At 59.8% G+C, this 12,706-nt stretch overlaps 1 protein-coding gene across 1 annotated transcript in view; it reads left to right on the forward strand.

Moving 5' to 3' along the window:
- Positions 1-1,187: 1,187 nt before the first annotated feature.
- The window catches only part of WDR1 (WD repeat domain 1), a 31,456-nt gene continuing 19,937 nt past the window's right edge, over positions 1,188-12,706 (forward strand). The window contains exons 1-3 of the mRNA XM_053672376.1: positions 1,188-1,405; positions 1,827-1,948; positions 9,052-9,142. Coding sequence (XP_053528351.1) covers positions 1,390-1,405; positions 1,827-1,948; positions 9,052-9,142 — 229 coding nt within the window. The 5' untranslated portion in view covers positions 1,188-1,389. The remainder of the gene's footprint in view (positions 1,406-1,826; positions 1,949-9,051; positions 9,143-12,706) is intronic.

Genomic DNA, 12,706 nt, shown 5'->3' on the forward strand with positions numbered 1-12,706 from the left:
TTCCAGGGACTTTCGGCTTTTAACTTTGAGACCTTTGAGGTCTTGAACCGGGAAAGAGTGAGATTTGTTTTCGATCTAGAGGAAACACCCAGGCAGCAACCTGGAGGACAGATAAAAGCTGGGGGAGGAGAACAAGCCAAGATAACAAAGGGCCACACCTGCAGTAACTAACCCAGGTGAGCCTTCGGAACCTGGTTCTGCAGAACAGCCAAGGAGGCAAAATAAGATTAACCTGGATACACTTTTTTTTTTTGAAGAACAGTGAACAGAATTTCCCATTACACAGAAAGGAGTCGCTCAAACGTTTAAAGCCCAAACAAACAAAACACGTATAAGTACAAGCAAGTACTTTACGTAATCTCAACACGAACCCTTCCCCTCAACTCGGGGGAAAAAGATAGTACCTGCCCCCCATCCCCACAAGCCGAAAGGTAAGGCTCAAAGTAACACTTCGAAACCCTTGCTTTCCCCCTACGAGCCGCTGCTTTAATCTTGTAAAACGAAATTCCCCTTCTGCTTTCTTAATGAGGAAAGAAACCCTGAGTTTCTTAGAACCTACACCCCTCCCCCAGCCCGCGCACTCTTGTTGGCTTCTCTGCTTTTTAAGTTACGAGAAAGCTCGGGCCCAGCATAGGACACCCCTCAAGTTCCTGCGCCTGCAACTGTTTTTGAGGGAAGGGCACTCCCAGTCACCACCCATGATTTTTTAAAAAAGAAATAAAAAGCACCATGCTTGCAAAACCCCAGCGGGCGCCACGCAGCTTCTGCGAACACAGGGCGCCCACAGGGCCGGAAGCTAACGGCTCTGGAACGGCCGCTACGCAAACATAGGCATGGACTTTCCCAGCTTCCCTCCCCTCCACGCGATGAAGCTTCTCAGCGCCCCCAGAGACCAGCCTCGCACAGCCCAACTTCCCTTCCCAAAACCAATTGCACCACCCTTACCGACCCGCACCCAAGAACATTCTGACGAGAAACTCCGCTCGCGCCACCTTTTCATAGGGCCGCCGGGGTGACGCCACTTCCGTAGGCGGGGCCTCCGGGCGGGGGGCGGAGCCGCGGCCGCGGAGGAGGAGGGGCGCGGCCAGGTCCGCGCAGGCTCGCCGGGGCTGCTGCGCCTAGCAGAGCGCTTGACTATATATGGTCAAAGCTGGGGGCGAGCCGCGCGCGGGGCCGCGCTTCCGGGTTCGGCGCGTCCGCAGCGGCTGCGCGCAGGGCAGGGCGCGAGCAGACCTTGGAGACCCGGCCTCGGACCGCCCCCTCTGCGTCCGGCACGCCCGGCGCCGCCTTCGGTCCATTTCCCCGGCTCGGCCTCGGCTAGGTCTGATTCGCAGCTCGGGCAGCCCCTGAGGATAGCGGCGAGCGCGAGGCGGTAACAAGTGGGCGAGGATGCCGTACGAGATCAGTAAGTGCCGCGGCCCGGTGCCCCAGGGGTGGACGCCCGCGCTACCGTACCCCCTCGGCCATCGGTGGGGCGTGGGCGGCTCGGTGGGGTCCACGGGCGCGGGGGAGGGGTGCGGGCGCAGGCTCGTGAGCGCCTTGCCGCCCCCCGGTGCGACATCGATCTCGGGGGCCCCAAAGTTGGAGCTGCGGGCCGAGCCCTGTGGAGCCCCCGCGTCCCCGAAGGGCCTGGAGGGGATAGTGGACCAGGAAGTCGCACGGTCCCCTGCACTCCTTCAAAGTGGCGTCCGCCCCTCCCATGGAGGCAACAGGTGACCGGCTGAGACCGGTCCTGAGCCCCTGCTCTCCTCCCCTCCGTCCTCAGCCAGCAGGGGACCGAGGCGGGGCGCTCCTTAACGTGCGCCGCTGCGTTTGTGTCTCTGCAGAAAAGGTGTTCGCGAGCCTCCCGCAAGTGGAGAGGGGCGTCTCCAAAATCATCGGTGGCGACCCTAAAGGCAATAATTTTCTTTACACCAATGGGAAGTGTGTTATTCTAAGGAACATCGATGTAAGTATCCCCTTCCCCCCACCAGGCACCGGTTCAGTCCTGAGCAACGTAGCTCGTGGTTAATTCTTCCCCTTCCACCCTTTCCTTCCCGGACCGGTGGCCTGCGAAGGAGAGGACACCACGCCCCTCAGCCATGCGACCACACCTCAGAAAGCCCTGGAAGACTGTTTCAAGTTTATCCAGAACCGATTCTCTTCATGGGGAAACTGAGGCTCATATTGGTTCCCATAAGCATAAGGACTCAGGAGTTGGGGATGACACAGGCCCATCAGCTGCTGCTTGATGTTGGGGTGGTGGTGACTTAGGCCTCTCTTGAGTCCCATTTTCCTCTGTGAAATGGAGATGATGAGATGAGGCTCCCCCCACTTTCCCTGGCTGCCCTGCCCAGCCGAACGAGATGAGGTGGCCCTCCAGCCCAGCATGACTGGCACACACCCAGCGCTTGGTAAATGGGCACTTGTGCTTAATCACCGTTAACACCCAGGGTCTCCCAGCATGGCTGGGCCCCACTCGTACCCAGGCCTCTGCACTTCCCTTATGAATCTAAGCCCTAACGCCAAATCAGAAACCAGTTAATTCCCATGAATCACCAGTGGAAGCAGGCCTCCTGTCCCCAGGCTGAGAACGCTTCCAGAGCCAATTCCTTGGGAAATCCTTGCAGATTTCTGCATTGCTCTGTGATTATTGAAATGACCCAGTCTGCTTGTCATTCTCCTCACTGGCAGGATGGCACACTGAAATCTTTCTTCTCCCTAACTCAGTTTGAGTGATGGGGAGGGGGGGCGGCGGGCGTGGAAGCTAGAGATGCTGGCAGGGCCATTTGGGGCTGGAGGGGCTTCTCCTCAGCCAGGCTCAGGCCTTTTACACAGTATGTAGGTGGGTGATTTTTGCTTTTACCAGGGGTGTCTGCTTCACATCTCTGGTAAATAACTGCTCTGTGGGTTGGAATTGTCACTGAGGAACCTCACAGCTGGCTGAGGGAATGAAGGGTGTCTGTGGGCCTCGGTTTCCTTGTCTGTGAAAGGGGAGCCTCTCCAGGGTCGAGGCTGGTTCCCCCCTGCCCTTCTGGGGAAGCCAGCCACCGCTGTTTCTCTGCTGGGAAACGGGATATCTGTTTAGCAGTTTCTGCCCAGGGTTGCTGGGCACCTCGAGTGAGGGGGTGGGTGGGTGTGAATGTGCTTTAAAGGTGCTAAAAGCTAGTCTACTACTCACATGGATTCTTAGAAAGCTGATCTGGTCTCGCTCAGAACTGGGGGAAGTATCACCAGGGACTTCGATCGTAATGACCCAGAGAACTCCAGAGTGAGGGCCTGAAATTTTGAGAAGAGTTGAGATGGCCTTAAGTAGATACTCACTTGTAATTAGCAAATGAAATGGACGAAAGCATCTCAGGGATGCAGACTGTGGACCTCTTGGGCTTGCCCCTGGCAAGGCAGGCACGTGTCATGGCTGGCGGCACTCACTTCCAGACGCCGGCCTCACACGAAGTACCGACTGCATCTGGTACCGTGAACAGTTGTTACACTGCTGCACCTCCTTCAACCGCACAGTGGGCCCATGGCTCTCAGGGCGTCAGACTCAGTTAGGTGAAGGCAGCCAAGAGCTGGAGCTGGTTCCCATGGAGAAGCTGTTCACAGCCACGGACAAGCACCCCCATTGCAAGAGGCGGTCCCTGACTTGGGAAACCCGTGCCGGTCTTTACTTTTACCACCACCCCCAAGTTGACCGTTTTCCTTCGAGGATGCATTTGCTTTTACTTCCCAGCTGTTTGTAAGTTTCTGCAGGGACAGGATGGTGCTGAGGTGTCCCTCCGTGTTCTGGGTGTCAGCCAGGCAACGGAGGCCCTTGTGTGATTGGTGGGCACTCACTGGTTCTCCAGTAGAGCTGGTGTTACTCTCAGGAGGGCAGGTGCTCCTGTGAAAAAGACCAGAGTCCTTGTCAACGTGTAGGGACTGGTGGGAAGACAGCTGGCTGGAGGACAGACAGGCTCAGTGCATGGAGAAGGGGAGGGAAAGGGAGGTGGGGACTGGACGTGGAACATCAGATTAGCATCTCAGCCTCAGTGTGCCCAGACCACACTTGGGTGTCCCATGTGTCCTTCCCCCAGAACAGCAGTGCAGTCCCCCAGGCCTTGGGCTCGATTCCGCCCTTCTCGCCCACACCACCTTTAACTCTTCGAGGAATCCTCCTGATGCTACATTCAGAGTCACTTCAGAGTCTAACAAGTTTTCACTACTTCCGCTTCCATCCTCTCCCAAGCTACCCTCCCCTCCTGGACCGCAGAAACACAAACAGCACCTGGGCCTGCTCTCTGCACCGCACTGGACTGCTTGTGTTAGGCCAGGTTGCTCCTCTGCCTCCCTCGCTGGGGCTGATAAGGCCTCTCCATCTGGCCCCAGGTCGCACCTCACACTGCTCCAGGCAGAGCCTCGGTGCTCGCCGTCTAGCAGGGAAAGCCAACTCGAGTTCTGGAGCCTAGACGGCACGGAGAAAGCAGTGGAGCCGTGTGGCACTCAGTACAGAGCACGGGAGGCTCCGAGCGCCTGCAGGCTCAGGGAAGACACCTAGAGAGTCGGTGGTGCCAGCATGTGGAGCGTGGCTGGCAAGAGGGCTCCACAGGATGGGTGCAGGCTCTGGCAGTGGGTGTCAGGCAGCCCTACTGCGGAGCCCAGCCCTGGTCCAAAGGGCACCAGAATTATTAAAAAGTTACTCAGCCAATAATGAAGTCTGTGGTAGAAGGATTAGATTCTTTTGTATCTGAGATTTGACACAGGGTGACCAGTTAAGAAGCCACCGAAGATGCATGTATCACTTAGCAAGTGCTCCTCAGCTGGTACAGCCAGTCCTTGCTTCTTGGGGTCCCCCCCACACGGCCAGCCCCTGTTCACAGGCTGAGCCCTGCCTGTGGCCACAGTGCCCAAGGTTGAAATCAGTGCTTCTCAGGCCGTTTTGCCCCACCCCCTTCATCCAGCCTAAGATGTCAATCATGGCCATGGAAGAACCCTGCCAGGTAGATTTTAAATCACTCGGTTAAGCGCTTTAGAAGAAGAGTGTGCGGACCTATTTGGGGACAAGAGGGAAGACCCATCGATGCCACAGAGCAACAAGGAAGGCTTCTGGAGAAAGGGTACTTTTGAGTTGGGTTTCAGAGGGTGAGGTTGAGTTCTCCAGGAAGAAGATTGAGGCAGGGGCCACAGGGAAGGGGAGAATCTAGACGGGGATCACCTGTCCATCGAGGCTGGGAGAAGTTTGCCTTGTGTCCTCTCTGTCGTGGACTCCCACTGGGTGGGTGGGGACGTCAGAGCCTTGCAGGAAAAAGAGAAGGGAGCAGCCTCCCGCGTGAAGCCGGTGGAGAGGTGGTCGTGCTTCTGATTGGGTTGTGGACGCTGTCCCTTCCTGCCCCACCTGCTCCGCCCAACAGGGCCATCACCCAACCTTATGGGTAAACTGCGGTGGTGACCTCTGGCCCTAGCTCTGCACCCAAAGTGCAGAAGAGCTTGGGGGCACGGGGGCGGCTCAGGTCCACACTGCTGGTGCACAGCGTATGTGAGTGGTCCTCCTCCCGGGCTGGGGAAGGTCTCGGGTCTGTTGGGTGTGCCGCCCTTGGGAGGGCCCTCTGCACGGGGTGGGGGGGCAGGCAGGGATGGTCTGAGGCTGGGCCCCGAACCCACCTTCCGACGGCGCCGTGGGAGCACCCTCCCCTTGTTCCTGCAGATGGTGCGGTGGGGCGGCCCATGGTCCCGAGTCTTGTCACGTTTGTGACTCCTCTCAAACAGTGTCTTCTGTGTCTTGCCTCCTGTCGGCCCTGAGTTCATCAGGGGGACACCTTGTGGGACAGGGCATGGGGTCAGGCCTCATAGCTGCTGAAGGGAGGGTTTCTAAGGCAGGAATGGGGGACCTGGCGACCACAGTGGATTGTTGGCAGGTAGAGATAAGGGTGGGGGGGGGGCAGGAAGAACTGGGTGGAATCTACTTGGGGTGGAAGGAGGAGGTGGGCTTGGGCGCTGTTAGAAGATGGGGCAGGACTCGGGTACAGGCGAGGCAGCCAGAGGTTTTGGTGGCCCTGTCAGCCCCTGTCCACATCTTCATGGTGCCCCCAGGGCCTTGGTGCCAGGCCTTCTCCTGCCTGAGGCCTCTGACTGCCAGAGCTAGGCAGTACAGCAGGAAGGAAGTCCTGGTGGGGGCGGGAGGAGGGGCGTCCTGCTGGAGCCCCTGCTCTGCGGGTCTCCCGAGGGCGGGAGAGGGGCCCCTGGCCCAGCAGCAGTGCTCCTTGGCCCACCCTGGTTTGCTTTTCCTCCCTCCCCGGCTCCCCACAAGAGCTGCTCGCCCCAATTCTGCTTTTCTGGTCCCCGAGACAACAGGAAGCTCTGGAGCAGGCACTGGGCCTGAGTCCTGGTGCCTCCGGACCCACTGCTGGGGGATGGGCCTGATCGGTGACAGAATATGTTGGGGACAGGGGAGGTGTCACTTGTGCTGCTGGTGGCCAGCCTCCCTGTGTGGGGAGGAGTGGCTGCTGACACAGGCGGTCCTATCCAGCCTGCAGACCGCTGCCCCTTCAGGCTGGTTGTATTTGGAAGAGGAACATCTCGTCCAGCCCAGAATTCTGGGGCTGAGCCTGCCAAGGGCAACCTCAGGAGTTTCCCACGCCCTGCCCTGTGCTTGCCAATGCCTGCCCTTTGGGGCGAAAGGGATTCTCAGGACAGCCTCCTCTCAGGGCCACTGCCCGCTGCTCTTCCTGTCACTCACCCCTCCCCAAAGTCCCCCCATGGAGCCCACCCAGTTCAAGGCAGTGCAGGGTGGTGCACCCACGGGTCACTGGGCTGTGAGCGCCAGCGTGGGTGGGTGGTTGCCCTCACGGCGGCGCTCTCGTCTGTAGAGTGGGCCGGTGGTGCCCACTGTGGGGTATAAGACCTCAGTGGTGGCCCAGGGAACTTGTCTGGGTCAGGACAGGGGAACCAGAGGACTAACCTGGGCAGGAGCAGGCAGGCATTTCATGGACCCCAGGTGTCTTGGTTTCACTGAGGGGTAATATAGCCGGAAGAAGCCCTCCGTTTTAAGTATGGACAACTTGAGTTTTTGTGGACTGTGTATAGTCCTGTAACCACCCCCGTCATCCATAGTCAGAGAACATTCCAGTCATTCCGCCAAGCCCCCCCTCTGCCCCTTGTAGTCAGTCGGCTCCCTCCACCCCCAGCCCCCAGCAGGGACCGATCTGCTTCCTGTCACTTCGGTTTGCCTTTTCTGGCATTTCTGGTGAAAGGAGCCGTGTACCGGGTGTGGGCTCCCTGTGGTGGGGGCTGCTAGTAGCTGGTCCTCTGTGTTGCCAGCTCTGGTCAGTTGGCTCCTGGCGGGAGACCTTTGGGCGGTTTCCATTTTCCAGCCCTTATGGATAAAGAGTCACTGGCCATGACTTTGTGCGGGCTTGTGTGTTTATTTCTCTTGGGTCGATGCCTGGGCGTGGACTGCTGGGTTTCTGCAGGGTGAGTGCGTGCTTAGCTATGACTACCCAGCCTGGCGGTTCTCGATCGCACCACAGTGGGGGAACACCCCCGCGTCCCGCCCCCCACCCCCACGCGTGCTGCTCAGTGGCGCCAGTCTTCAGTTTTACTCGTCCCAGTGAGCGCACAGCCGTGTCTCCTTGTAGTTTTGATTTGCATTTCCCAAAGGGCCAGTGGTGCCGAGCGCCTTTTCATTCACTTATCTGCCATTCGGACTATCTTTTCTGGGTATCTGACATCTTTCTAACTTCATTAGCAAATGTTTATCCCAAGACGAATTAGTTCATGAGTCACGCAGTAATAAGCGATAAGTCTTGGGGTGAAAGAGCAGGATGTGGAACTGTTTCCCTTCGAAAGGCATTTCTTGGGCACCGGCTGGTTGCTGACTGGTGGCCGAGGAGGTGAATGCACGGGAGCAGGTCACAGGAGAGTTGGAGGGTGCGGCAGCACGTGTCATGGCAGCCTGCAGGGGTGCGGAGTGCTTTGGAAGCACAGAGGAGGGGACAGGTCGCCTCGGGGGCTTCGTGGAAGAGGTGGCCCCCAGTGAGATGAGATGTGTTGGCAGTGTCAGCAGCCAGGGAGAGGTACCGCTGGACTGGCCGAGGGACTTGGGGCTGCCAGGATTGGCCGGAGGTGGCCGCTGGTTGGCGGGGCTGGAATTCAGGGTGCGCTGCTCTGGGCTTTGATGGGGAGGAGGGTTGTGGGGCTCCTGTGGCCGGAGGCCGAGCCGAGTGCAGGCCTCTGATCCTGAAAGGAGACGGGGAGGGGGGCTGCCAGGTGGCCAGAGCAGGTCGGGGTCTGTTGGGGGTCAGGCTGGTTGTACCTGCAGCAGCCGAGTCTGTGGGAAGCTGCCTCTTTCAGACAGAGTTTTCAGAGGGTTTCAGGGATGCAGGGGCCGAGTCTTTATTCCCTCCCGAAAGTGAACTCCACCGTGGACACAAATCAAGAGCATCTGTGTGTGTGTACATGTGTGGGGGAGGGGGTGGGCGCCGGCATTTACATTCAGTGAATCACGTGTTAAAACTTGCCTGTCGCACAGTAAAGATGCTTCTGGTCCCGAAGGCCGACCCCGTTCTCCTTGCAGAGTCCGGCCAGCCTTTGGTCTGTGCCAGGCCAGTGGCTGGGAGTCCACCCTTCCCTTCCCACCCGAGGGTTCTGATGAGGAGAGGCTCCCAGCCCCTTGCCCCGCTCTGTTCTCCTGCCTCAAAGCAGAGGCTCCGGCTTGGGTCCTGCCCTGCATGGCAGCTGGGGACAGGGCTGCTTCGGGGGGTGGGGGGTTGCAGGGACAGCTCCAATGTGGAGAACCGGCTGCTGCTTGCACAAACTGGAGAAAATTTGTGCCTGATTTTTAAAAAATGAAACTTCTGTTCCATGTTCATATTTCACAAATACCAGGGAGAGAAAATTGCCTTGACTTCTCTAATTAAACAGACAAGAGATTCACAATTCCCTAGAATTCTGCCTGCCGGAGGCAGGTAGGTATGCTTCTGGGCTTTTCTTTAGGAAGCTTCCGACTCAGTTTTGTGTCACTGCCCATCAAACCCAGCCATTGGGGGAGGGGAAGTGGCTTCTACGTGCCCGTGTTCACTCGTGTCCCCCCTGCAGGACCCGGCCGTCGCCGACATCTACACGGAGCACGCCCATCAGGTGGTGGTGGCCAAGTACGCGCCCAGCGGATTCTACGTCGCCTCTGGAGGTACCTGTGCGCGTGGCTCGTGGACGCACCTGGGGTGGCCGAGGTGGCTTTAGAGCCAGGCTGGGCTCCTGTCTCGGGAGGGTGGGGGTGGAGCCAATGTGATTAGTTTCTTGGGGCTGACAGAAGCATAAAGCCACCAAAAGCCCCATCCCGCTGCCTGTTAGTCTGCAGCTTGCCAGCTGGTCGCCCTCAGAGGTCAGCAGAAACGCTCTGTGAGGCTGGCCAGAGGCCTTCGAGGCGGCCGTGTCATGGTTACTGGAGCTCTCGAGTGTGCACGCACGGGCGCTTCTGAATCGCAGCTTTGTCTTGTGCCACCTTATCTGCTGCTCCTGCCTGGTCCCCTGCGCGGTGCCAGCCGCGGTCTCGGTCAGCGCTCCTCTCACTCTTGGTCTGGGCCCGTGCCCCAGCCGGGCCCTGTGGCTCGGTGGGCAGCTGGGCACAGAGATCTTGCCCTGTGATGGTGTCCTTACTCACCCAGTCCTTCGAGGTAGCTCTTCCGCCATTCACAGGTAAGAAAGGGAGGCACAGTTACAGTGACTCGCCCCGCCCCCGTGTCCCGTTCATTCACACGCTCCGTGGGTGTCTGTGTCTGTTGTCTGCCTTGCCCATGCCCAGCCTGACTCGGGCCCCAGGGAGAGAGCCCGGTGAGGAGCTGACCTGGGCATCCCTGCTGCCCCGGAGAGCAGCAGGTAGAACCAAAGTGATGAAGGAACTAACCAGCTAGTGGGGAGGGCCGGATTCACACACAGTGGTGGCTGTTTTGTCTACCCTGCCCTGGCTCCGGGCGTGGCCGGTGGCACGCAGGGCCTGCCCCTGAAGGGCACACCCTCCTAGCGGTGGGGCCTCCTTGAATCGCCTGTCTTCCTGGGCCTTCGTTTTCTCTGCTGTACACAGGCTGCTAGTACCTGCCAGGTCTGTTTGCGAAGGGTCCCATGCGGCAATGCCTGTAAGATACCCAGGCCGGCTCATGTGGTGGGCACCTGAGGACCACAGTGTCTGTCACCCAAACCAGGCTCACCAGACAGCGGGCCTGCTGGCTGAGCACAGCGCCGGCCAGCCAGGGTTGTGTGTGAAGGGCTTGGCCAGGCGTCTGGCGCATGGTGGGCACTCACTGGTTTTGTGTGTGACCTACTCTGACTCCCTCTGTAAAACCTGCTCTAATTTATCTCCCATGACTTATTTTAGCCCTCCGGATTTTTTTTGTTCTGGCCTAGCTTGCCAGCAACGTGCCTCTTCATTAAAACCCCAGGATTGGCCCTGGGGCCTTGTGAGAGAGTGTCTTCTCCAGAGAGCAGGGTCGGGGGAGGTCCCACTGCCTGCGTGATGTAGCTTCCCTGCCTGGTAGCTTGAGGCCTTGAGCCGGGGGCCCAGCTGCTGAATCACTGGTGAGCCCGGCCTGGGTCCCCGGGCAGGGCGTTCAGCCAGACAAACGTCGCTGGCCTTCAGATGCTGATGCGGAGTCCGTGAGGAGGGCCGGTGCAGAAAGGGTCACAGAGGACAGCCCACACAAGTCAGGGGTCAGCGTGACACTTTCTTCCCAACGCCCCGGTTGAATGGGGGGCCCAGGCAGACTTGGGTGCACGCGGGCGCAGGTGTTTTTGGGTGGAGCTCACATCCACAATTGCAGCGCACTGGTCCTTCGCCCAGATGGAAGTCGGCGATGTGTTCTGCAGAGACGAGAGCCCAGGGCTGAGTTACACTGTGTGTGTATGCGGTTTGCAGTGAGGAGGAGGCGGCTGCGTGAGCGCCCTGTTCTCTGTCTCCGCGCACTGCTCGGTACCTGCTGTGCCCGCCTGGGGTGGGGATCCCAGGGCCTCGAGAAGCCTGCCGCCCACTCCCAGACGGGGCGCCGGCCCTCCACTGGACCTTGCGGGCTCCGTAAGTCTGGCCGGCCCACTTCTGCCGAGTGAGCCCTCGGGAAGGCCTGTTGTGTGCGGAAGCCCGTGCCAGGGCCTGGGCCTCCAGCCCCGAACGAGGCAGTCCGTGTGTCTGCTGTCAGGAGGGGCCCGTGGTGCTGCGGGGCGATGCTTCGCTGGGCGATGCTTCTCGGTGCGGAGCCACCCCCAGGGCAGGCCCTCCCCTCTTTCTAGTGGTGGCTTCCTCGGGTGATTTAGGTGCTGGGGTCTGCACTCCAGGCAGTGATTCCCAGGTGACCCTCAGAAAGCAGGACCCTGGGACCTGAGCCCAGAGGAGGAGGAGGATGTGAGCGCTGCTCCGGCTGTGGGCTGTTGTGAGCCGAGGCCTCTGACTCCGAAGTCACTCTCCCCTGGCTCTGTGGAGCAGCCAGCACGCGGATGGGTATGTGCCCACTGTCTGTTGTCCTTGAGGCCCCAGGCAGCTGCCTGTCCGCTGTGCCCCCAGCACTCGCCCGTGCCGCTCTGTCACTGCCGCTGCCTGGGGTGCCCTGGTCAGGCGGGGCCTGAGTGCCTGGTCTGCAGCTCCGTGGTGGTGTTCTGGCCCCAGCTGCTTCTGAAAGGAACTTGATGAGCAAGCCAAGCCTGATGGGATAGGCCGCTGGGGGTGGGGGTGGGCCGGGAGCAAGGCAGGGAGCCCGAGCTGGCGGGGCACAGGCGGTGCATGCCGAGCCCAGGGAGATGGGAAAGCTGGGCTCACCCATGTGCTGTGGGGTGCCCTGGACCTTGTGCTGTGGGCAGTACAGCCCTGGACGGCCCAGCGCGCATGGGAGCCCTTCCCACACACGTGCCGCTGGCCCCTGCTGCTGCACTGTGTTTCCCTGCTGGCCAGTTTGTTTAGTGAAGGCACTTAACCAAGGTCCAGGTCACCTCCTTGTGACTCCCTTTGGGTGATAGGCCAGGTGGTCTTCCTAGATGTTGCCCAGAGAGGACAGGGGCCCCTGGGGGCCCCTCAGTTAGTGATGTTCTCGTGGAAGGTGTCTCGGTCTGGCCCCCAGCTGGCCTGTGGGTGCCAGGCGTTTGCTCCCCGGGGAAGACCCCCACGGAGCCTGCGGTGTGCTGAGGACGCATCTCGTCTTGGCGACAGCCCTCCAGGTGGCAGTTACTCCCCCTGCAGTCGGTGCATGAGGCCCATTCAGACTCGCTGGAGCTGGCGCTGGCCTCTCCTCTCTTGTACCCCCTGAACAGGACAAAACCTGCTCTCGAGGGACCGCTGTAGAGTTGGTGCTGGGTGCTCAAGCGGCCCAGGGTCCTGGGAGCATGTCCTGCAGGCCCCTTGGGGCTGAGGATTTAAGCCTCAAGTGTTGGTGTTGAGTCCTCTGTTTTTTCTGCTAATTTGGGGGTCAGTACTGGTGTGTGGGGGGAGTGTGCCTGGAACTGGTGTCAGGCTGGTAGCAGGCAGGGAAGGGACTATTACCACTAACCCATGACAGAGGCCGCGAGGCCCGCCCCCAGTTCTGTCCGTAGTATGGCTCCTTCCGGCACCCACCCTGGTTCTCACCGGAGGCTCACCTGGAGCCTCAGTTGGGAGTCGTGGGGTTGTGCTGCTCGGCCACGAGTGGGGCCGCTGACTGCCTGAGGGGCTGTGACGGAGCGGGGTTTGTCCGCACACCGCTGGAGCCCCGTGCACGTCCTAGCACGCCTCTGTTAG

This window comes from Artibeus jamaicensis, unplaced genomic scaffold (genome assembly GCF_021234435.1).
Source record: "Artibeus jamaicensis isolate MK-2021 breed Jamaican fruit bat unplaced genomic scaffold, CSHL_Jam_final contig_76, whole genome shotgun sequence".
Classification (NCBI taxonomy): Eukaryota; Metazoa; Chordata; class Mammalia; order Chiroptera; family Phyllostomidae; genus Artibeus; species Artibeus jamaicensis.